The 25,639-nt window shown below is 45.3% G+C and overlaps 1 protein-coding gene across 2 annotated transcripts in view; it reads left to right on the forward strand.

Annotated features, from left to right (window-relative positions):
- The window catches only part of UTRN (utrophin), a 440,716-nt gene that overhangs the window by 174,623 nt on the left and 240,454 nt on the right, over nucleotides 1-25,639 (forward strand). The window contains exons 36-41 of one of the 2 annotated variants that reach the window (XM_077143388.1): nucleotides 122-250; nucleotides 494-664; nucleotides 1,866-2,027; nucleotides 10,905-11,096; nucleotides 12,003-12,175; nucleotides 25,425-25,575. In XM_077143388.1, coding sequence (XP_076999503.1) covers nucleotides 122-250; nucleotides 494-664; nucleotides 1,866-2,027; nucleotides 10,905-11,096; nucleotides 12,003-12,175; nucleotides 25,425-25,575 — 978 coding nt within the window. Of the gene's footprint in view, nucleotides 1-121; nucleotides 251-493; nucleotides 665-1,865; nucleotides 2,028-10,904; nucleotides 11,097-12,002; nucleotides 12,176-25,424; nucleotides 25,576-25,639 lie in introns of those variants that run through there. The other variant, XM_077143386.1, reaches the window with a different exon arrangement.

The raw sequence follows: 25,639 nt of genomic DNA on the forward strand, positions 1-25,639 counted from the left end.
GGAAACCCCTCTTTAAATTCCGCACCCCGTGCTGCTCTTCTCAGGCATTTGGGTCTCTTCTCAGATTGTCGTCTTGAATGTCTCCTGGAGTTGGGTCAGCATTTTACCCATTCCTTTACAGAGCCATCAGAACCAGCTGGAAATTTTTGATGGCAACGTGGCTCACATCAGCACCTGGCTTTATCAGGCAGAAGCTCTGCTGGACGAGATTGAAAAGAAACCAGCGAGTAAACGGGAGGAGATTGTGCAGGTGGGCGGGGGCGAGCCTCTGGGGCGTCCACCTCTGGCCATGTCCACCTGGGGCCACCCTCCCCACACACGAGGCCGGGCCCTTAGGGTGACTCGGAGAGACTGAGGTTATGACGAGGCTCTTACTCGAGTTGAAAGTGCCAAAACCGGAGGTTTATTTAAGCTGCCATTAATTCTAGGGCGCGTCAGCCCGCGCTGGGTTGTGGCTTTCCCAGGTGATGACCTTGTGCTTTCTCACGGCCAGCGCCTGCTGTCGGAGCTGGAGAACGCGGGTCTGCAGGTGGAGAACGTCCGTGGCCAAGCCCTGGTGCTGATGACCGCCCGAGGGGGCTCCAGCAGGGACCTGGTCGAGCCCAAGCTAGCTGAACTGGACAGAAACTTCGAGAAGGTCTCTCAGCATATCCAAAGTGCCAAAGTGAGTAACCTTTTCATAGAAAGCTGGTTGTTCTTGTGTGTTTGTGTCTGACCGATGTATAATATATACATCAGATTTTTAAAAATTAAAATGATTCTATCACACTTTGCTTGAATGGAGTATTTGTCCTCATTTATTAACAATTGTGCAGAAAAAGGAGAGAAAGGAATTAGTACTGAAGAAAATAACCTCCTTGAGGAAACCTTGCAGAGACTCGGCTGAATGTTAGAGGTGACTATGAAATGATCGTGGCTGTGAAATCATGCCATGCTAGGTGTGAACAGGCCTGTTGTTTATAGTCACATTTATCTTTATTCTCACATTGCACAAACCATACACTGGACTTCCTTCTTTCTGTTAGAGTGTGTGGAAAAATCTAAAAGTTACAGTTAATTTCACAATGTTGACCTGATATACAAAGGACCTTTTAGATTTATGAATTTACAGATGATCTTTATAAACTTAAATAAGAGAGTAATAAATAAGAAGCAATAAGATATCATATAAGCCCACTTTCCACTTTTATTGTGCCTTTACAAATATTGCTTTGTTAAAATCCTCTTACCTTTATCTTCGTGCTCATCCCTTAATAGCACCGGTTCTTAGATTCCTTGAAGTCTTTGCAGAAGCTGGGCTTGGAATGGCTGGTAAATAGATTTTTCAAACAGCCCTGTGGAAAGTCTGTGCACATTTACACTTCTATAATCAATGTGCGGGCATGCAGTTTCCACGCTCAGCTGATTCTGAGCATTTTTTTCTGCATTTGGTTTTATTAAAATAATGTCAAGTTTAGTCACATAAATATAAAGTTTTCTTAACTTGGCATCAACTGAAAAAGACAGTGTTGAAGGACGTGGGCTTCCCTGGAGTCTGGGGCTGAGGGCAGGATGGGCAGGTGGCCGCAGTCCTTGGGCAGCCCCTGTCCCGGACGGCCTGCCCTCTGCGGCCAGGCCACATGCCTTTGGCTCTCAGCCCCATCCTGTGTGTCATGCGCGGTCTCAGGACCCACCCTGGCAGGTGCCCGTCATCAGGGCATGTTGCATCATGGGCCCCACCGGGTGCCGGAGAGAACCCCAACCTGGAGAAATGAGGGCAACGACACACGGGTCAGCAGTCCCTGCTTGTGCCCCTGGCTGCTGCCCTCTGGCTGGAGGGAAACGGAGCTAAGCTTGTCTTTTCAATGACCTGTTTCCTTCTCCAGCTGCTGGTGGACCAGGAGCCTCTGTCGGGCCCTGGCACTGTCAGCGCGGAAGTGCTGGAAGCCCGCGTGCCTTCCGCTGACTTGGAAAACTTCGACAATGATGTACAAAATGTGTTACAAGTTGTGGAGAAGCACTTGGAGCGCTGCGAGGAGGATGGAAAGGTTGGTTCCAGGTTCCAGAGCCAGGAGTGCCTTGCTTTTCTTTTCTGCTAATTACGTCTTTGCATCAGGGATGCTACCTGCACACTCAACCCCACATGCAGGACAGATCCAGGTGTGGCTTTCTGAGCGGTGATGTGTGATTTGCTGGGTGGTTCATGAAATACTTAAAAAAACTTGACGCAATCTCTGGCTGAAGGCCAACCTTAGTATCATCTCACTTCCTTATGGTGGTTTTTTTTTTTCCAAAGAGAGAAAAAATTGTTTACTAGGCACATAGCAGGAGAGCAGATGGCCTGTCAGTGCAGCAAATTCTGACAGTTTTATTAGAGAAAAGATGGGCAGGTTGAGAATAATGATCCCAGCGGCCCCAGATGATGTAATTAGAGGGGCTCTGATATTGAGTCCATCCTTAGAAAAGGTATGTTGGAAAATGGTGGAATGAAGTACTAGTGACTTGTAGGTTAAAATTCTGAGCTACTGCACATGTCAGGTGGGCCCACGTTGGCCAGATCCAGTCTCAGTCATCAGGGTAGCTTTGGACCTGGGGTGGGGTAGTCCTGGGCTGACCCAAGGACTGCTTTAGTGATCACAAGACTCTCAGGTTGAACAGCTGGGTAAGTGGGCATAAGTGAAGGTCAGTCACGAGGTTTTTACAATCACAAGGCAGAGGATAAGGGCTGTACAATCATCAGAGATCAAGGCAGCTGGATGACAAGTTAGAGATCTCGGGAATTTCCCTCTGTCTGCTCCAGTATTATCAGAAAGCAAAAAGGAATATCTATAGAATGACTCAGTAATCACACTCATCCCTTAAATCCTGATTTCTCAGCTACAGTTCCTCCCTCTCATTTGATAATTCTCTCTCAATCTGGAGGGACATCTGGGCTAGGACTCTTCTAACTGCTGCAAGGCGGAGAAAGGGCGTTGTTATTCAGGGGCAAAGGGGTGAAACGGTGACACCGGTTGTTCCTAGAGAGTCTGGTATTTCTAGGTTTCAGAGCCTCGCTGGCCTTGGAACAATCTGGAGGTTTTATCACTTCCTTATGTTTTAAGTTAAAATGTGGAAGATTTAAGGAAACCGTGGCTGTTGGTTGTGCATTGTTCACATTGGTCTCTGGACTTGCGCTTTGTGCTGTGGGTCAGTCCTGGGTGGGACAGCAGGTAAGGGACCCTGCGCCTTTTCTGTCTGGGTCCATTTTACCTGCTGACGTTCAGGTGGATGAGGAGAGAGCCAGGCCGAGGAGAGTCTGCAGAGAGGAGAACACGCGCTCTGCTGGCCCCTGCAGGGCTGTCTAGTTTGCAAACTGCCAGAATGCAACATACCAGCAATGGAATGGCCTTAAAAAGGGCAATTTATTAAGTTGCAAGTTTACGGTTCTAAGGCTGTGAGATTGTCCGAATTGAAGCAAGTTTATAAAAATGTCCAAATTAAGGCACCAACCAGAGGTTACCTTCACTCAAGAAAGGCCAATGAAGGGTTTCCTGTCAACTGGAAAGGCACATGGTGGCACTGCAAGCTTTCTCTCCCGGCTTCTTGTTTCACAAAGCTCCCCTGGGGGCGTTTTCCTGCTGCATCTCCAAAGATCTTTGGCTGTGTGGGCTCTGTTGGCGCTGAGCTTTTTCCAAAATGGTTCCCTCTTAAAGGGCTCCAGTAAGTAACCCCACCTTGAATGGGTGGAGACACATCTCCATGGAAACCATCTCATCAGGGCGGTGTGATGGTGGCTCAGTGGCAGAATTCTTGCCTGCCATGCCAGAGACCTGAGTCCAATTCCCAGTGTCTGCCCATGCAAAAAAAAAAAAAAAACAAAACAGTTACCACCCACAATTGAATGGGTCGCATCTCCATGGAAACAATAAATAAACTCCCACCCAGCAATACTGAATGAAGATTAAAGCACATGGCTTTTCTGGGGTCTGCAAGATTCAAACCAGCACGAGGGTCATCATGGGGAGAAGCCCTGCCTGCAGCTGCTGCTGCTGTGCATGAGGCTACGTGGTGGAAAGGCCTGGCCCTGGGGGGGTCGGGTGGTGATGGGAGGCCTTGCACAGCACCTGCCCCTCAGGTGTGTGCGTGCTACCTGCCCCTCAGGTGTGTGTGTGCTACCTGCCCCTCAGGTGTGTACGTGCTACCTGCCCCTCAGGTGTGTCCGTGCTACCTGCCCCTCAGGTGTGTGTGTGCTACCTGCCCCTCAGGTGTGTATGTACTACCTGCCCCTCAGGTGTGTCCATGCTACCTGCCCCTCAGGTGTGTGCGTGCTACCTGCCCCTCAGGTGTGTCCGTGCTACCTGCCCCTCAGGTGTGTGCGTGCTACCTGCCCCTCAGGTGTGTGCGTGCTACCTGCCCCTCAGGTGTGTGCGTGCTACCTGCCCCTCAGGTGTGTCCGTGCTACCTGCCCCTCAGGTGTGTGCGTGCTACCTGCCCCTCAGGTGTGTCCGTGCTACCTGCCCCTCAGGTGTGCAGCGCTGCCTTAGACACCAGGCAACCTCCGTGCAGGCCTGTGGGAACTGCTCTGCCTCCTTTGTAGTGCTTGGGGTTGAAATTGAGGGTGACTCAAAATAGAAAGCTAAAAATACCCCTTTGGATCTCTGTTCATGTATTAAACTCAAAAGGGGCATGTCTCTTTCAGAAGTGTCTTCTTTCTGCAGGTGTGTAGTCTCATTTCTAGAGTGGCTAGTTTACAAATGACTAAACTTGTGAAATGGACAGATGGTGATTTTTGTTCTAGAAATAGGTGTGCCGCCAGCTGCCTTTTGAAGGCCCCTCCAGCTGGTGTGGTGCCAGGACTGCATCCTTGGGTCCCTCCTAGAAGCCCTTGTGCTGGTGGCCTGGCATCCAGCAGACCCAGCCCCGTCCTTGCCTCTACCAGACGTCTGTCCTCTGTGTACTGCAGATCTGTGACTTGTCCCAAATGGAACGTGCTGTCCCCTTGTCCCTCCAGCCCAGGCCTCCTGCCCTATTGGGTGTATTAGTTAATCACTTTAAAAGCTGCCCATTCTCTCGAGAGAAACCTCAGAACAATTCTCAGCTGCTCCTTAACCCTCACTCCACATACAGCAGGGCTTAAACCATCAGGTTGCAGGAGGCTAAATTGAGCTCCGCTGGGGCTTCCCAGTGACCTTGGCAGTGAGCCCACCTTCTCCAGCTCGTGCTCCTTTCCTCAGTTCAGACTTATGGTGTTCTCCACTTCTAAAAAAATATCTTTTTATTGAGAAATCTCCACACACATACAGTTCAACCATATTGCACAATCAGTGGCTCACAATGTCATCACCGAGTTCTGTATTCATTACCATGATCATTTTTAGAATATTTGTATCACTCCAGAAAAAAAGAAAAAGAAAAAAGAAAAAACTCATGCGTCCCTCCCTCTCATAGATCAACTATTTCTACCTACTCGGTTTTTACCCTTTTTCTCCCCCTATTATTTATTTATTTATTATCCTTTTTTTTTTTAATCCACCTGTCCATACCCTGGATAAAAGAAACATCAGACACAAGGTTTCACAATCACACAGTCACATTGTAAAAGCTGTATAGTGACACAGTTTTTTTCGAGAATAAAGGCTACTGTTTCAGGTACTTCCCTTTAGCCACTCCAATGCATCATAAACTAAAAAGGGGTGTCTATATAATACATAAGATTAACCTCCAAGATAACTTCTCAACTCTGTTTGAAATCTCTCAGCCACTGAGACTTTATTTTGCCTCATTTCTCTCTTCCCCCTTTTGGTCAAGAAGGCTTTCTCAATCCCATGATGCCAGGTCCCTGCTCGTCCCTGGGAGTCCTGTCCCACATTGCCAGGGAGATTTACACTCCTAGGAGTCATGTCCCACATAGTGGGGAGGGCAGTGAGTTCACTTGCCGAGTTGGCCTAGAGAGAGAGGCCACACCAGAGCAACAAAAGAGGTTCTCTGGGGGTGACTCTTAGACATAATTATCAGTAGGCTTAGCCTATCCTTTGCAGGAACAAGCTTCATGGGGTAAGTCCCAAGATTGAGAGCTCAACTTGTTGATTTGGTTGTTTCCCACTGCTTGCGAGAATATCAGGAATTCCTAGATGGAGAAGTTGAATTCCATTTGTTTTTTTTTTTTGCCATAGGCCCCAAACTTGCTTTTTTGTCTCCAGTTTTTCTTACTCTATCCCATCTGCCATATTTTACTCTGAATTACTGGCCCCAGAGTCCTGGCTAACCATACAATTCCTTGGCCTAACAAACTTTTCAGGAAAATATTGGAAGCCTAAAGTGCTTTTTCTGTACTTTCCAGTATTTCCTCAATGTAATGGTGTAGTAAGTCTTATTAGGCTGTGGTTCTTCTTTGTTTCCTATTATGCCCACGTAGGGGAGCTGCCTGCTTCTCTTTAATTTCCCAGACACACATGCATGCTACTGGGTCCTGGCTCATTTTGTTCCCATTCCTTGAATTTTATTTTACCTGAAAAAATGCCTTATCCTTTCAGAGAGCTCCATTTTTGTTTCTAGCATCTGCCAGATTGTGTGATAGTTCTTCACTTTATTACTGCTTTTTAAAGTATCTTTCTTTCCTAATACTTCTTGAAGTGCTGAGGCCATGTCTCATTCATCTCTGGTCTCAAATCAGAAGTTATTACTGGTCCAAAATAGAAATATTTAGTAGGCTTTGAATACCTACAACAATGTGTTTTCCCAAAGTACCAGGGTACACTATTGCAGGCTCAATTTGTTTCAGTTTTGTTAGCATTAGTTATTGTAATTAAAATGCTTTTGTGCTGATTGCATTTGGCTAATTAATAGTTCCTGAAATCTGTAGTTTTCAAAATCTGTTGTCTTAGTTTCCCAGGCCTTCTGTAACAAAGTGCCACAAGCTGGGGGGTGTAAAGTCTGAAATTGGGGCAGGGCCATTCTCCCTGGAAGGTTCTAGAGAGTCCTGCCTGTCCTGGCCTCTGGTGCCCCAGGCCCTTGGCTGTGGCAGTATCTCTCCAATTTCTGCCTCCTCCACCTTCACCTGGGTGTTTTCCTACGTGTCCATCTCTTTTCCTCCTGTAAAGATGCTGTTCTAGTTTGCTAGCTGCTGGAATGCAACCCACCAGAGAAAGATTGGCTTTTAATAAAAGGGGATTTATTTTGTTAGTTCTCCAGAGGAAAGGCTGCTAACTTTCAACTGAGGTTCTTTCTTATATGGGAAGGCACAGGGTAATCTCTGCTGGCCTTCTCTCCAGGCCTCTGGGTTCCAACAACTTTCCCTGGGATGATATCTTCTGCATCTCCAAAGGCCTGGGCTGAGCTGTGAGTGCTGAGATGAGGTATGCTGAGCTGCTTGGGCTGTGCTACATTGAGCTCTCTTATTTAAGCACCAGCCAATTAAGTCAAACATCACTCATTGCAGCAGGCACGCCTCCTAGCTGACTACAGATGTCAGGAGCAACAGATGAGGTTCACGTACCATTGGCTCATGTCCATAGCAACAGAACTAGGCGCCTTTACCTGGCCAAATTGACACCTGAATCTAACTACCACACATGCTGTCATGTGAGACTGGGGGAACACCCACCTTGTGTGACCCTGGCTTACCTAATTCCATCTATTGTGCCTTTCTTTCCAAATGAGGTCCCCGTCTGAGGCCCTGGGCTCAGGGTCAGCATGTTGTTTTGGGAACACTTGAGTCATTTTCAACTGTGGCATGAGATTGCGTGGGAAGCTTTTAGAAAATAGCAGTGCCTGAGGCTACCTCACACCAGTTCTTGGGAGCCCTCAGGTAGGGCAGCACTGCAAAGCGTCCCCAAGGGCTCTGCTGCCCATTCAGTGCTCGAGTCTTGGGCGTGGGCTTGTTTCCTTGTTTGAGGGGAGTCATAAGTGACCTTTTCCCATTGGTCTATAAGGCCATTATTTTTTTTAAATATGTATCACTTTTTATAACAAAGATACATAACCTAATGTCATATTTGTCATCAATAATATTTTCTGCATGATTTTTCTCTTGTAAGTGTTTTATCTTTAACATACAAACATTTAAAATTTTTTTTAGCCACATGTGATTATATTTTCCTTTGTTGTTTTTTACCCCATTTTCTGGATCTAGAAAATCCTTACCTCTTGTTTTAGTTTGCTAGCTGCTGGAATGCAATATACCAGAAATGGAATGGCTTTTAAAAAGGGGAATTTAATGAGTTGCTAGTTTACAGTTCTAAGGCTGAGAAAATGTCCTAATTAAAACAAGTCTATAGAAATGTCCAATCAAAGGCATCCAGGGAAAGATCCTTAGTTCAAGAAGGCTGATGAAGTTCAGGGTTTCTCTCTCAAGTGAGACAGCACATGGCAAACACAGTCACAGTTCCTGTCTCATCTGGAAAGGCACATGGCGAGCACGGCATCATCTGTTAGCTTCCTCTCCTGGCTTCCGGCTTCATGAAGCTCCCCGGAAGACATTTTCCTTCTTCATCTCCGAAGGTCACTGGCTCATGGACTGTCTGTTCATGGTGCTACAGCATTCTCTGCTCTCTCCGAATCTCTTTGTCCAAAATGTTTCCTTTTTTTATAGGACTCCAGTAAACCAATCAAGACTGACCCAAATGGGTGGAGACATGTCATCACCTAATCCAGTTTAACAATCACTCTTGACTAAATCACATCATCCAGGGAGACGATCCAATCACAGTTTCAAACATACAGTATTGAACAGGGATTATTCTACTTTTATGAAATGGGATTTTGATTAAAACATGGGTTTTCTAGGGGGCATACATCCTTTTAAACCAGCACACCCCTCCAGAGAGTTATAAATATTCAGTTCTGTCCAGTTATAGTTTTTTTCCCCTATGGTTTGATAAAACAAAACTTAGAAAATTTTATAGAGTATTCTTTAAAAATAGGCTCTTTAGTCTATGTGGGATGGATGCGACATGTAACACGTGCTGTGTCACTGAGCACCAGCCATAGTGGACGTTTGATTCCTGAGACCTGGTGGTGTGCTGGAAAAATCAAATCACCCACAAGTGACATCTGGGTCAGTCTTGAGGACGTTGTGAGTGGTCGCTGTCTTGGGAGAGGTGCTGTTTTGGGGGCACAGAGAACAGATGTGCCAGTGTCGACCTGCTGCTGTGGCTGAGGGACTGTGGGGCTCGGAAAAATCCCAGCCTGTCTGACCGTCTGAATGAGAGATGGAACGTCCCACCTGGGACACCGTCTGCCTCCCCAGTCACCCCAAAGCCCCAGGCACCCACACTTGCTGTCCAGCTGAAGGATTCCTGAGCATCAGGTCTGGCTGAAGTCCAGCAGTGCTTCTCACCAGTTATCCAATAGAGCGGATTTTAAGACAAACCTGGCACAAAATGGCTGTGATGCCAAATGGGAATGTCCCGCGAGCACGTACCATGTAGCTGGGGTCGGCGCACTCTTGTCACCGCAAGCCGATGGCCTAGGAGCTGGGAGAGCCAAGGTGGAGTATCGTCCTGATTTCTTACTGAGTCTTTGACTTGATGACCAACCTAGAAATACCTCCATGGAGGTCTTTTTCTTTTTCCTTAAAGTTAAGAAATGGAAAAATTGCACCTAATTTTGTGATATTTCAAAAAATTGTCCAAACTATTTACAATTAAAATCTGAAAAAGTTCTTTTTTAATTTTTGATTTTGAAAGTTATTTGCCATTATTTTATTTCAGATGGGTTCTTCTGTGAACACATTATTGAGTTCAGCCTCTCTTGTGTTTGCTTAAAGCTGTGATCTGCCTCAGCCCTACGGGTCGATGTCTGAAGTGCTTTTGGACTGACATTCGGATGTGCGGCCATAGGGACAGTGCCCTTTACATTAGGGCTTCGGCTTAACGGCAGTGGCGGGTGAGGCCAGGAAACCATAGGCTTGCTCCAGCCCCGCCGTCCTGGCCACTGCCGGGCCCTGAAGGCAGGGAGGTTAGCGGGGTCTCGGAGGCAGATTCGGGCGTTGACAGCCTCCACGTGGCCCGATGCGCTGACCGTCGTGAGTCTTGGATCTGTTCTGGTGTCAGACCCTCCGCATCACTGTCCGGTGCCGTAAGCAAGGCCGCGAGAGCGCTGCATTTGCATTTTGCGCTGTGGAGGGTCCACTCTGCAGATGCTCAGGAGAGAAGGGACAGCATTGGGCGGCCCCGCGGGTGTGGAGGGACTCGCGGTGGCGTCCACTGGGCGCTGTGTCCACACGGAGCCACAGGGGCTTGGGGTGGGGCCCTGCATGCCTGGGGGGCTGGCGGCTGGCTGGGGCGCTGATCAGAAGGTCTGAAGACGACGTGGCGGGGCACTGGGGCCCGGCCGCTGCATGAGCGTGGCCTCGGGGTCTACTGTGAGGCCTCAGGCTCGGCTGCGGGCCAGGGGGAGCCTCACAGCGCAGGGCCCCCCACGTTCTCTCCTCGAAGCCCCGCTGCGTGTCTCCCGTCCGTGCGCCATTCTGGGTGGTTTCGTCATGGACACGTTTAACTCGTTTACATGTCCAGCAGTGAGGTCCAGAGTGTTTCATCGTATTGTGATACTTGAGAGACGGGTGGACTAACAGTGGTATTCGAAGGTTTCGTTGTCATCGGGAACTTCGTGACTGACGGGACATTCTCATTTTCTCAGCAACTCAGGAAGGGATATATTTCTCTGTTTGCTGAATTTGGCAGGAATAGATCTTAAAGTAAAGCTTCTCAAGCTTTAACTTATTTATTATGATGATTTGCATAGCAGCAGGCTGCAGGTAAAAATAGGAAAGAGGTTGTTAAGGGTTTCTTTAGCAAGGTGGATTTAAAATACAGAAATTGGAAACTTAGTTTTCTGACGCAGGTTCATGGCGTTGAATTCCTCCATGATATAGTCTTGTACTTTTTACAGTTTTCTGTTCTTCGTCTTCACAAGTAATTATTATTTTTGTGTTTATGTTTCTATAGGCCATCCCCATTCAGCAGAGGGAAACCAGTCAACGAGATTCTGGAGTTAGAGCCTCTCCTCTCCCAGCAGAGTACCTGGTTGAAATTAACAAAATTTTGCTTTCTGTGGATGGTGTTGAATTATCACTAAATGCTCCAGAGCTAAATGCTACTGTTTGTGAGGACGTCTCTTTCCAGGAAGATGCTCTGAAGGTAAATCCCCGGAGGGCACATTTGAATAGCTGTGGCTGAAGAAGAAGCAAAGGCTTTGTCACTGTGCCTGCTCTGGGCGTCTGTAATTCTTTAAATTTGTGCTGTGGAATGAGCCGTGTGTCTAAATAACAAACCTTTCTCATGTCCATCGATAAAGTTTTATAAAAAATGTAGCACTTTTTAAATTAGTACGAATTTTTATGTGTGTATAGTTATTAGTCCTTTGCAAAAGGAGAGACGTTTTGTGTCAAGTCCTACGCAAACCATATTCCCATCTTAGACATTTGCTTGTTGTGCCATACCCTCCCGTTGACCTCAGATGGGCTGCTGGGTGGGTAGAGAATGGCCTGTGATTGGCAGCTAATTAGGGCCTACAAGTTTAGTTCCCAAAATTGTTAAACTCCATCAAGGTTTTTCCACTTCATTCAATTACCTTTATGACTGGGAGCTGCATTAAAAAAATTACGATTATAGTGAGCACTGGATTGACAATATAAAGTCATAATAAAATCACTGATAGATTTAATAGGTTTTATAGCTCATTTCTGTCTTTTGTACTCATATTATGAGGATTTGTAAATAGAAATAATTCCGGCTTCAAGCACTTCATTCCTTTTATGAAATGTTATTGAAGCTTTTTATATGTCTCATACAAATGTTACCTTTGCTGTCTGGGAAGAACTTTTTCTGCCAGTAGTATATTACTTAGCATTCCTCAAACTTGAGGGATACCCCAAGGCAGGATATTATTTTAAAAGTTTCCAGCTTTGATGAGCAGGAATTATTATACCACCTTGTTACCTTAAATGAGTTTTATACATTATAGTTATTTGTTCATTGGAGATTCCACTCTTACCCCTTTGCTCGATTTTGTTGCGTGAGTGACGTGTGACAATGTATTTTTAGAATGTCAAAGACCAGCTGGACAGGCTCGGCGAGCAGGTGGCCGTCATTCACGAGCAGCACCCGGACATCATCCTCGAGGCGTCTGGCCCCGAAGCTGTGCAGGTCGGGAGCGCGCTGACCCGGCTCAATGCCAAGTGGGACCGAGTCAATCGAATGTACAGTGACCGGAAGGGGTGAGTTGCAGCGGAGCTCCAGGCTTATGAAAGAAGGCCTGTGTGCTCAGGGGCTCAGAAACGTCCTGTATATGTGGTGGTGAATAAGATGCTGGTTCTCTGGCCTGGGACGGTGAGTGTCCGGTGTCGTCGGCGCCGTGAGCCTGAGGCCCGAAAGAAAGAGGCGCGTGTCCCGCCTGCTGTCCCAGCACCATGGGGGGCACCTTTAGCTTTTAATGTCTAAATGGTGTCAATTTTCTTCTAAAGCAGTTTAAAAGAGGGTTAACTAAAGGGCCCCGCACACATGTTGATCAGCACGGGTGGGGAAGGGCGCGTGCCGTCAGGTCCACACGCGCTCGCCCACTCTCATGACACGGCGTCTGACACGTTGGCTCCCGCGCCCGGCGCCTGTGAAGGGGTCGGAGCGCAGCGGTGAGGTTTTTGGCTGTAGCTGTGCGCGCAGCAGGAAGGTAAACAGGTCAGGAACTAGCGCCGTAGAAATGAGTATATAAGAGGAAAGGGTTATGAGATGCTGTATCAAACCATGTATCCATGCAAGACTGGAATTTGGTTTTCTCTCTTTTAAAATAATACAGTTTTCTTGTTCTTTTTTTTTAATCAGCTTTTAAAAGAAAGAGAGGAAAGGGGACATTTTAGACACCTGAAAAACTAGGCATCGCATTTCATGCAGCTGGGTTTTTTATTATGTCTTTATCACGTGATTAAGCAGTCTTTGCACGGTTACTTTTACTGGCGGGATCGTGTATTCCCTTGCATGGACATGTCTTATTTATAACCGTCTCTGTTCATTTAGAGAATATCCTCTTACCTACATTATCCCTACACTTAAGTGTACCGTTGGGCTTGACAATTAGGCGAAGACCAATTCGTTAATGAATAATAACATTTTAAGGCTCTCGATTACATCACAAAGTGGTTATCAGAGCCCTGCCAGGAGGAGATGGGAAGTGCCCAGCCTCTGAGCCCTTGCTGCACCAACAGGTTTTTTTTAGATCACTGCCAATTTTATAGTGACTGATTGCATCTCAATTTTATTTTCACTTATTTCCGCTGAGATTTTAATATTCCTGCACAGTGTTTATTGCCCTCGATCTTATTTCTTCTGTCGATTGTTTACACACATTCTTTGCCCATTTTTCTATTATGCTATTACTACTTATTAATTTGTAAAAGCTTTTTTCTGCATGGAGTATATTAACCATTTGAATTTTTTCTATGTAACAATTGTGTAATTGTGCACAGCTTTTCATGTGCCCTTTAATTTTGTCAGTGGTGTCTTTGGACACGTTAAATTGTTACTTTTACATGGTTTTATTATCTTTTTCTTGTAATTCCTTCATTGTTTATATATACATATAAATTCCTTTTTCACTATGGGATTGGGTAAATTTGTAAGTATATTTTAAAAGCAGTATTTTGGTTGTTTGATTTAAAAATGCACAGTCAGTAGTTGGACCCATCTGAATTTCCTTTGGCATGAGTTAGGGCTCCGTTCCCTGTGCTGGCCTCTGGGCGTCCCGTGCCAGCGCCTCAGTGGCAGGCAGGCTCCAAGCGTCTCTGCTTTGTAGGCTCTGCTCAGTTTGGCTTCATTTTTCTTAAATAAACAACCAATTTTCCCAATGTTTTTTATTGAATAACTCAGTTCTTCCTATTGTTAGAGAGACTTCTTTCCTTATACTTTAAAATATGTTTCTCTCTCCTATTAAATTCTTCCAGTTCTTCCTTATAAAGCTATGAGTTTAGTCAAACACCATAGTGTTCTCATTTTTGAAACTATAGGCTCTTTTAAGATTCCAGTCTGGAACAGTAAATTTTCCCGGAATATCTTAACTTTAAAAACCTTGCTCTCTTTCTAGACTTATACTTCCAGTAAAATTTTAAAATCACTTTGAAAAATGATCCCCTAAGATCCGCTTGGGCTTTCAACTGGTGTTGCATTTAAAACAATGCATTAACTTGAGAGGAAATTACCACTTTGGAATTTAGTCTTTCTCTCATCTTATGGGCCTTTCTGGGTCCTCCTGGAAACGTTTTGAAGGTTTGTCTGGACGTTTTTCAGTGAGCGCATCGCCACACGGCTGCGGGCTTTCCTTGTTGTTGGTTGTGGCCCTGGTGTGCCTTTCTTTTGTATCTTCATGTCTGCACGTGTGTGCATGTGTGTGTACACGTGTGTGCATGTGTGTACACGTGTGTGCATGTGCGAAGTTTTTATTACTGGTTTGGAAGAAAACAATTGATTAAACTACTTCCTAAGCTTTCTTATTTGCCCTCTAATCTTAGGGTTGATTTTCTTAGCCTTTTTCATTATATCAACATACCTTCGGTGTCCAATGGTAACTTTGTTTTTTTGTTTCCATTTATTCTACTTGTATCTGGCTGCTGTGCTGAAACTTAGCAATGTTGAATAGTAATTTTGATAGCTGACTTTCACCCCCCCACCTTTTTTTTTCTTTTCAATGACTTTAATGTTTTTTTTTAGTTGTAAAATATAACATATATACAAAGCAAGTTAAAACAGGCAATAATTTTCAAAGTATATTTCAAAAAGTAGTTATGGAACAGGTCTCGGAGTTTGTCATAGGCTAGTATTCCACCGTCTTAGATTTTTCCTTCTAGCTGCTCTTAAATGCTGGAAGCTAGAAGGAATATTAATATAGTGATTCAGCAGCCATACTTGTTTGCCAAATCCTATTCTCTCTGTCCTATCTCCTCCTTCTCCTTTTATCCTTCTCTCAATCAGTAGGGATCTTTGGGCAATACCTATTTTGACCTTTGCGTGTTCAGGAGGGGTGTCCATACTAAAGGATAGGGGAGTGTAATTAAGTGACAATCCTGGAGAGGCTGGTCCCTCTGGGTTTCAGGATTTATCTGACCTAGGAACCCTCCGGGAATTATAGGTTCCAGGGAAGCAAACTTAGTGCATGAAACTTTTTATAGAGGCTCAGTTCGAGCCCTAAGTGTTCTCAAGAGTCAACAGAAGTGATGTGGGATGGGGTTTAGCAAACTGTGGCACTCGGCATGATCTAACCGAAGCTTACATAATGGCAGCCTCTAGGATAGCCTCTCAACTCCGTTTGCTCTCTCCTGGCCACTGGTGTGCTATATTATTCCACCGCTTTCCTCGGTCTGGAAGGTGCTTTCGACTACACAGGGCCAGCGCCTGACTCATCCCCAGGAGCCATGCCCATGCTGCCAGCGAGCCCTTCACCCTGAAGGTCACATCCCATGCAGTGGGGAGGGCAACGATTTTCCTTGCAGAAGTGGGTCTAGAGAGAGAGGGACCACATCTCAACAACAAAGAGGGTCCCTTGAAGCAATTCCCAGGCCTCTCCATGGGCAGCCTTGGCTTCTCCCCCACAGAAACAAATTTCATAAGGGCAAGCCTCAAAATCCAGGGCCTGGCACATTTTCCTGGGAGTCCCCAGTGGTTGGGAGGGCACCCAGGGCTTCCCAAATGGAAGTTCAATAGTTCTGTATGTGTGTACACACACACACACACACACACACACACACTATCAACTTTTACCCTAAGGTATTCTAATTTACCTTAGACCTGGCTAGATTGGCTTCATTTTTAACTCTAATTGAAGCCTGATCTCCGTTTTGGTCACTTTGGCTATTATGTATCGCTGTGCTGTAACCTTCAGGACTGTGGCTCCATCTCAGGGCAGGCATCAAAGAGTTATGCAGAGTCCCAGGGAAATACAGGTGATGCACATACAGCTCAGCATCCATAAATGCATTTACAACTTCAGACTAAGCATGGTCGCTGGAAGGGCTAACAATCTGCAATGTGCCAGAAATAGCTTTTCTAAAGGGAATGTGTTAAGTTACAAGTTTACAGGTCTAAGGCCATAATGTCCAAACTAAGGCATCCAGAGAAAGAGACCTTGACTCAGGAAAGGGCCAATGATGTTTGGGCTTTCTTTGTCAGCTTGGAAGGCACATGGTGACATCTGCTAGCTTTCTCTCTGAGCTTCTCCTTTCAAACCGCTACCCTGGGGCATTTTCTTTCTGCATCTCAAAGGTCTCTCTCTGTGTTGACTCTGAAGCTTTTTCCCTCTTAAAAGACTCCAGTAAGTGAATTAAGACCCACCTTGAATGGCAGAACACATCTCCATGGAAACAACTTAATCAAAAAGACCCCACCCAGCAACATTGAGTCAGGGTTAAAGATGGTGGATTTTCTGGGGTACACAACAGTTTCAAACTAGCACACCCCTATGCTAGCCTCTGCTATTTACGCTTTGTCCACTACTGAACCATTGAAATAGTTCATGTGAGAATTTACTTATAATTGTGGATTTAATCAGTGAGATACATGGCACTGTACGTCCCCTTTCAATCATACTCACCTTCCATATGGCGATGTTATTTATAACCCCACTAATAGTATCATGTCTGTCCATCCCCTTGCGTTTAGACTCCACCTCTTAGGGGAGCCTTTCCTCCCTCCCTGGGTTCTGTGTACCTCCAGGTCTGCTGTGCCTGCGGTTGTACCCTCTGAGATTACCTTTACCAAGTCATAATGGCAGAATCATGCAGAATCTACCCATCTGTGTCTGACTTATTTCATTCACGTTATGTCCTCAAGATTCATCCACGATGTCATATGCTTTGGGACCTCATTTCATCTTACTACTGCGTGATATTCCATCATGTGTATATACCACATTTTATTAATCCACTCATCTCGTCTATTGAGGGGCATGTGGATTGTTTCTATCTTCTGACAATTATGAACACTGCTGCTATGAACATCAGTGCTCAAGTGTCTCTTGGTGTCACTGCTCTCAGCTCTTCTGGTTATATAACTAGTATTGGTATTGCCAAGCCATAGCCAAAAATATTTAGATTTTTGAGGAATTACCGAACTCTTTTCCACAGCGGCTACACCATTATATATTCCCACCAGCAGTGCATAAGCGCTCCCGTTTCTCTACATCTTCTCCCACACTTGTAGTTTTCTGTTTATTTAATAGCAGCCATTCTTATAGGTGTGTGATGATATCTCCTTGTGGTCTTTAGCATTCCCTTATAGTGAATGAGAATTGAATCTGTAGATCAGTTTGGGTAGAACTGACATTTTAACAACTTTCAATCTTCCTATCTGTGAACATGGAATGCCCTTCCATCTCTTTAGGTTATTTTACAATTTCTTTAAGCAATGTTCTGTAATTTTCTGTGTAAAAGTCCTGGACGTGATTCCAGGTTTATTCCTAGATACTTGATTCTTTTGGTTGCTGTTTTGAATGGGATTTTTTCCTTAATTGCCTCCTCAGATAGGCCATTGCTTATGTATAGAAACTTTGCTGATTTTTGTACCTTAATCTTGTGTCCTCCCACTTTGCTGAATTTCTTTATTAGCTCAAATAGCTTTGTCATAGAATTATCAGGATTTTCTAAGTATGATATCATGTCATTTGCAATTAGTGAAAGTTTTATGTCTTCCTTTCCAATCTGGATGCATTTTTTTTCTTTCTCCTTTCTAATCGCTCCAGCTTTGATGTCTAGTACAATGTTGAATAACCGTGGTGACAGTGGGCATCCTTGTGTCATTCCTGATCTTAGAGGAATGCTTTCAGTCTCTCACCATGAGTGTGATATTGGCTATGCGTTTTTCATGTATGCCCTTTATGATACTGAAAAGTTTCGTTCGATTCCTATCTTTAGAAGTGTTTTTATCAGGAAAGGTTGTTGAATTTCACTGATTGTTTTTTTCAGCATCAATCAGTATGATCGTGTGATTTTTCCCTTTTGATTTGTTAATGTGCTGTATTATGTTGATTGATTTTCTTGCACTGAATCACCCTTGCATTCCTTGTATTCATCACTTGGTTGTGATGTGTAATTCTTTGTATGTGTCCTTGTATTCAGTTTACTAATATTTCATTGAGAATTTTTACATCTGTGTTCAGTTTCCCTTTCTTGTAGTGTCTTTACCTGGCTTTGTCACTAGATTGATGTCAGCTTCATAAAAGGAGTTAGGTAATGTTCCTTTTCCCGCAGTTTTTTGGAAGAGTTTGAACAAGATTGGTGTTAGTTCTTCCTGGGCTGTTGATAAAATTCCACTGTGAAGCCATCTGTTGCGGGACTTTTCATTGTGGGAAGATTTTTGAACCTGATGAAATCTCTTTATTTATCACTGATTTGTTGAGATGTTCTATTTCTTTTTGAGTCAGTATAGGTAGTCTGTGTGTTTCTAGGAATTTGTCCGTTTCATCTAAGTTGTCTAGTTTGTTGGCGTATAGTTGTTCATTGTATTCTCTTATGATTTTTAAAGAATTTCTTCTGGACCCATGGTAATGTTTCCCTCTCATTTCTTGTTTCATTTATTTGCATCTTTTCATTGTTAGTCTAGCTAAGGGTCCATCAGCTTTATTGATTTTCTCAAAGAACTAGCTTTTGGTTTTGTTGATTTGTTCTGTTGTTCTCCCGTTCATTTATATCTGCTTTAATCTTTGCTATTTCTTCTATTTTTATTTGCTTTGAGCTTAGTTTGCTGCTGTTTCTCTAAATTCCCCATGTGAACAGTTTATTCCTCGATTTCTGTTTGTTCTTATTTTTTAATATAGGCATTTGGTGCAATACATTTCTCTCTTAGCACTGCCTTTGCCACATTCTGTAAGTTCTGCTATGTTGTATTCTCAGTATCATTTGTCTCCAGCTATTTACTGATTTTCCTAGCAATTTCTTCTTTGATCCACTGATTATATAAGATTGTGTTGTTTAATCTCCATGTATTTGTGAAAGCTTGGTTTTTGGTTATTATTCATTTCTAGCTTCAATCCATTGTGATTTGAGAAAGTGCTTTGATGATTTCAACCTTATTAAATTTAGGAAGTCTTAGTTTGTGTCCCAGCATATGGTTTATCCTGGAGAATGTTCCATGAGCACTAGTGAAGAATGTATATCCTTGTGTTTGGGGGTATAACGACCTATATATGTCTGTTAGTTCTAATTCGTTTATCACATTGTCTATGTTCTCTATTTTCTTGTTGATCCCCTTCCTGGATGTTCTATCTGTGGAGGAGAGTGGTGCATTGAAGTCTCCCACTATTTTTGTTGAAATGTCTGTTGCTCCGTTCAGTTTTGCTAGTGCTTGCCTCATGTAATGTGGAATTCCTTGATTTGGTGCATAAACATTTATGATCATTATTTCCTCTTGGTGAATTGTCCCATTTATTAATATGTAGTGTTCTTCTTTGTGTGTTATGGTGTCTTTACATTTAAACTCTCTTTTGTCTGATATTTAGTATAACTACTCGTGCTTTCTTTTGGTTACAGCTTGCATGGAACATCTTTTTCCATCCTTTCAGTTTCAATCTAATTTTGGCCTTTGGTCTAAGTGGCATCTCCTGTAAACAGCATATACTGGATTATATTTTGTAATCCTTTCTGCCAGTATGTATCTTTTAATTGATGAGTTTTGTTTGTTAATGTTCAAAGTTATTACTGTAGAAGCAGTTCTTGGGTCTGCCAACTTATCCTTTTGTTTTTATTTATCAGATCTATATACTCTTTTCTATCTCTCTCTTATATTCTTTGAATTACCCTTACAGGTCCTCTTCAGTGCTGTGCTCTCCTCCAGACCTCCCTCTCCTGTCTTTTTTTTTTTTCAGCTGACAGGACTCCCTTTAGTATTTCAGAGCAGGACTCCTTTGACTATTCTGTCAATCTGTCTTTGATGATTTTAATCTACCCCTCAATTAAAGAATTCTTGGCTGGGATCTTTTCTCTTTCAGAATCTTTAATATATTGTACCACTGCCTTCTTGCTTCCGTGGTGCTGTTGAGTAGTCTGAACTCAATTTTGTATGTCCTTTGTCATGCAGTAGCTCTTTTCTTGTGCAGAATTCAGCATTTTTTTTTCTTTTCAACATTTGACAGTTTGATGAGTGTGTGTCTTGGAGTCAACCTATTTGGACTTAATCTATTCAGAGTTCATTTAGCCTATTTCATTTGCATTTTATGTCTTTATAAGGGTTGGAAAGTTTTCTCTGGTGATTATCTTTAACTGACTTTTCCAGCCCTTTACACTTCTCTTCTTCTGGGACACCAGCAGTTCTTATATTTCTGTGCCTCTTGTCCATCATTTCCAGAACATCCAGTTCCATTTTTTCTGTCTTTCTTGTCTTTTGTTCTCTTGTGCTCTCTAGTTCAATTATTCTGTCTTCTAGCTCATTTATTCTTCTTTCTGCTTTTTTGAATTTGCTATCATGTACCTCCAATATATTTCTAATTTGGTCTACTATAACGTATCTCTGTGAGATCTGTCATTTTCTGTTTAATCTTTATAATTCTTTTTTTATGCTTTTCTGGTGTCTTCCTGGTGTCCTTTATTTCTTTATAAATATCTTCCAGAGTTGTTCCACATTCTGTATCCCCTCCAGAGTTCTGACTTGGTGGTCTGGCTGAACCATTTATGATGGATCTTTACGTGCTTTGTGATTTTCTGTTGGGTTTGGGGCACTTGATTATCTTTATATGGTTATTTTACAGTTGGTTTCCTTCACCTTTCTAAACTTTTGCATTTACTTGATTTTTCATTGGTGATTTCTTTTTGCACTTGGTTTGTCAGTAATTCCCCACCAAACCAAAGCCCACATCTCATGTAGGAGGTTCAGTTCTATTTGAGGGTCTATTAGCACTAGGCCAGGGTCCATGGTTATCTCAGTGGCAGAGCGCCTGTGCACCATGCAGAAGCCTGCGCTGAATTCCCAGCCCATGCATTCAATATATATATATAATTAAAATATAGGAAAAAAAGCAACACCTCACCAGTAGTAGGCCCAAATGTCAGAAGGGGCCACCCCAAGATATATTGATAATGAACTCATAGTGGTGCCCTCAGAAGGGAGAGAAATTTTTAAAAATAAGTAAATACGTAAAATAAAATAGAATAATAAAAATCCGTCAAATAAAAATATAGATATAAAAATATATACATAAGTAAAAAGCAATAAGATAAGATCATTATTAATAAAAAATATATATAGAAGAAATAGCTTAAAAAAGGAAGGGAATAAAGAAAAAAAACCCTCCATTTCTAGGCAGATGGGGGTTTGTTTGCCAGCCTGCACTTACCGCTGCTCACCAGCAGGTGGTGCACCTGAGACCCCCTCCTTCCTTGGCCCGCCCCTCCTGGACTGCTGTGGCTAGGGGTGCTCCCAGCACATGGGACCATGGAGCTGACCAGTGCCCGGGAGCATCCGCTGACCCCCAGTGCCCAACCACTGGACGGCTGTTCTCAGCACCTGGCTGGGCGTCCACTCCCAGCGCCTGGGAGCACAGCTCCTAGCAGGGGTCAGCCGGTTCCCTCGGGGCTGCCCGCGGGCGCTGTCCCGCAGGTCCCCCCCTGTGGCTGGAGTGGGAGGTCAGCCCCTCGAATCCACACTGCCCCGTGCACCGCCTCCCGTCCTCAGTGGTGGCGGCCGGCTAGGCCCGCCTCGCGCCCCCCCCCCCCACTTCTCCCCGAAACGCCCTGAAGACCCTCTTCAGTCACTCGCCCCGTGAGCGTGGTCCCGTCCCCTCCAAGAGCAGGAGGGAATCCCGTGCTCCCCACTCCACGTCTTCCCTTTCGTTTCTGTTGCTTCCCTGCTGGTTACATTTGCTGGTAGATTGTCTTTCCTATTTGTCCCAGCACTTGGGTTTATTCCTATGTTTTATTCTTTTTTATAACTTTTACTTGTTTTTTTTTTCCTTCCTACCTTGATAAGCTGGGCACGGCTGTCTGAGGACTCTGCTGCTTTGTCTATAAAACTTTTTGAATTATTTATGGCCTATGGTAAAAGTCAGATCAATACTTTGAGAAGGAAACATCATCACTCAGAACTGCCCTTTGCTGGCTTTGCAGTGGCCTCTGGCGTCAGTTTTCATTTCTTCCAAGTACATGACTTTGGAACCATCTCGCCCCCAGTCAGGGGGCTTCTTTCTGCTGACATCGCCTCCTTCCCTGACGCCAGGTGTGTCTCCCTCCTCACCTGGATGCCTGGTCCTGCAGCTACCTGTTCTCTCCTAACCTGGGCTCTCAGTGGCTTGTGGCGCTCACGTGGAGCACGTACCTGCCAATCAGCTCGAGCCGGAGCTCCTCAGCAGTGGTCTCCAGATGGCCCAGGCTCCGATGCTTTTGCCTATTGTTTAATTTTCTTCACGTCATGCAAACTTGATCTAGATTTTCTTTGTTTTCTTTGCCTTTCCTGTATCAGATTCTTACTCAGAGTTCCCTCTGTCAGGAATAGTTTTTCTTCCAAATTCCATGAAGCCATTCTCTTCCTGTCATCTAGAATATTTTTGCAATTCCTCTACCTCATTTCAGCAAAGAAAGGCCTTGTCTAGCTGTCCACCCTCCTACCTGTCCATCCGTGTGGTGTCCACTTGGCTAATACTCCCTGAGCACCTGCCCATGCCATGCGCTGGTCTGTGGCTACAGATGCTGGAAGATGAGTGCTGGACGCTCCCTCTTTATCAGGGTCCGAGGCCAGGTGATTGCTTGTGCAGTGTTGTCTGGGGACAAGGCGGGGGCCAGGGCTGACCCCAAAGGCCCAGGGGCTTCCTGGTGATTGTGCAGTGAGCTGGTGCAGTGATGGAGGAAACACGGCCTGCGCTGAGGGCCACGGAGGGGGGAGGGTTGGATGCCTTGGAAGAAATGAAATTTCAGGTGGGCTCAGAGCAGCAGGGTCCAGCAGCCTGGTTCAGGCAGGACCTCATTTGCCATGCTGTCAGCAGCTTGTGCTTTATTCTGAGAACACTGGGGAGCTGCTGGCTGTGCTGAGCGAGCAGGGCCTTGCAGCTGCTGACCGGGGCCTGGCTGGTGTTGGAGGGCAACCTGAGAGCCTGGAGACCCCTCTGTGGTGGCTACTCCATGACAGCTTGACTGGGGTGGGTGCTGAGCAAGGGGAGAAAACTGGAGAAATAGTAACATTGAATCAGAAAGATGTGGTGATGGATGATATGTTGGAGGTGGAAAGAAGGAGGAGCAGAAGATGACACCCAAGTCTTTGGCCGGAGGACGCAGGGAGGTGACAGCAGGACCCCAGGGGCAGGGCTGGCGGGTGTGGTGAGCTGGGGAGATGGCACGTTCAGCTCCTTGATTGGGGACAGCACACTCACCTGCTTTTCGGACCCAGGTCCCCACCCAGCATCGGGGGGTCTAACCTGTCCCTGGGATCTCCCTGGAATTCGCATCTGCGGCCTCTGAACGCTGTGGCCCCTGGGACCCCAGCCAGCATTGGAGCCGGCCGGCTTAGGGAGGAGGGGCCTCGGCGATGCCCCCTAGACTCAGCTCCCCTTTCGAACCATGCTCTCCAGTTCAGTCCTTCCTACGCCACTTAGACTTCCTTGAAATTTAACCTACTGGATGATTTTATTGATCTTGTCCAAACTTCAAGTTTTTATTCTCAGCAACTTTAGATCTGCAGAGCAGCCTTTCTGGCAACATTTCCCTTTCATTATTGCAGACTTGCCAGGGGCTGCGGGGTCCATGAGGGAGTCAGGGAAGGTTTCCACAGAGCCCGGGGAGGTGGCCTGCAGGCTTCTCACGGAGCTGTGCTCCAAGAACTCATGTTTTTGATGCACTGGTAGAGTTTGGTTTCCTGTTAGCAACTGCTGATGGGATGTGAAGAATGAGTTTCACGGGAGAAGGTTGTAAAGATATATATTCTTTGGAGTTAGTGATATCATGGGGCATTTTATTATTTTACAATAATCTTGCTTTTATTATATAAAATTAAAGTATTACTGTTACTTTTTAAAGCTGTAGACATTTCTTATAAACCCCTCTTGGCTGCATCACCCTTAAGAAAAAGGTAGAAGAAAAGTCTTCAGGACCCTAATCCAAAAGCCTTTCCTTTTTATGTGATTCTATGTGCTCCCCACACGGCACCCTCTGGAGCTCCTGTTCCATCTCTCGGAGCGTCCAGCTCACACCAGCCCCAGTGGGCCCGAGTCTCCTCGCCCTGTGCCCACCTTGCACGTGTGTGCACGCTGTACTGTGGTTGGGGGGAGGGCGAGCAAAGCCTCCCGCCTGGGATGGTGCACGTGAGGGGATGCCGGAACTTTCTGGCCCTTTGCTTGGGTTAGCTGAGAACCAGCTGTTATGGCAGGAGAGTCCATGATTTCTTTGTGGTAGTAAGAGAAGAGTAACTCATTGAATTTCCCTTGTCGCTGTCGTTGAAATGTTAAGTGTCTGAAGTTGAGTGGGTTAACAGGCCTGCAGGTAATCAACCTTGATTTTCCAAGCTGGAGGCAGCAAAAGTTGCTTGGCCCCTTCATTGTGGTTTCTTCAGTTAAAACCCTGCCCAATGTGTGCACATGAGGGGAGTGGTGGTAGCCAGGGAGCATGTAGTTTGGACAGTGTGTGTGTTTGTGTGTGTGTGTGTGCACTACGTGAGTGTACGTGTGTATACATACGAGTGCATGTATGTATGAGTGTACGTGCATGTAAGTGCACTTGTGCATGTGTGTACATGTGCATATGCACTTGTGTATGTGTGTGTACGTGTGAATGCATGCCAGTGTGTGCATGTGTGTATGTGTGTGAATGTACATGAGTGTGGAATGTGTGTGCAAGTGAATGTACTTGTGCATGTGTGTGTGTGCAGGTGAGGACATGTGTGTATGTTTATGCATGTGTATGTACATGAGTGTATGAATGCACATGTGCCTGTGTGTGCATGTGAATTACGTGTGTGAATGTGTTTGAGTGAATGTATGTGTGTGCATGAGTGTATGTATGCATGTTCATGTGTGTGTAAGTACATGAGTGTGTGGATGCCTGTGTGCATGTACGTGTACGTGTGCATGAGTGTACATGAATGTGTCGATTTGTGTGTAAGTGAATGCACGTTCGCTTGTGTGTGCATGTGAATGTACATGAGTGTGTGAACCCATGTTTGTACGTATGCATGTGTGTGCATGTGAGTGTACGTGAGTGTGTGAATGCATGTGTGAGTGAATGGGCCTGTGCCCTTGTGTGCATGTGTGTGAGGGTGGACGGAGCAGGCGGGGGCGGTGCAGGCAGGTGGGTGTGTCCGGGTGTAGATGGCAGTGGTCTTGCCGTGACACCTGCTTTCCCAGGGGAGTGGCGCGCTGTGACCCACGGGTGAGAAGAGTCTAGAAAACCAGTGAGGTGTGAGTGAAGCCACTTTGGGGGTTTCAGCTTTAAGTGGGGTTTAGATTTCTGTTTTAGAGGATGTGCTCCTGGGTCAGGATGGAAACCCGGACACCTCTTTTCCTTTGTCCTCCCGCAGTTCCTTTGACCAGGCAGTGGAAGGCTGGAGACAGCTCCGCTGTGGCCTGCAGGACGTCACCCGGTGGGTGGCAGAGGCGGAGCGTGTGCTGGACGCCACCCGGGCCCCAGACGGCAGCCTGGACATAGAGGAGGCCAGGGCGCGCCAGCAGGTGAGTGTCCTCCTGTGGGGGGTCACCTGCCCATCAGCGGGTGAGTGTCCTCCTGTCGGGGGTC

The sequence above is a fragment of the Tamandua tetradactyla genome, chromosome 25 (genome assembly GCF_023851605.1).
Source record: "Tamandua tetradactyla isolate mTamTet1 chromosome 25, mTamTet1.pri, whole genome shotgun sequence".
NCBI lineage: Eukaryota > Metazoa > Chordata > Mammalia > Pilosa > Myrmecophagidae > Tamandua > Tamandua tetradactyla.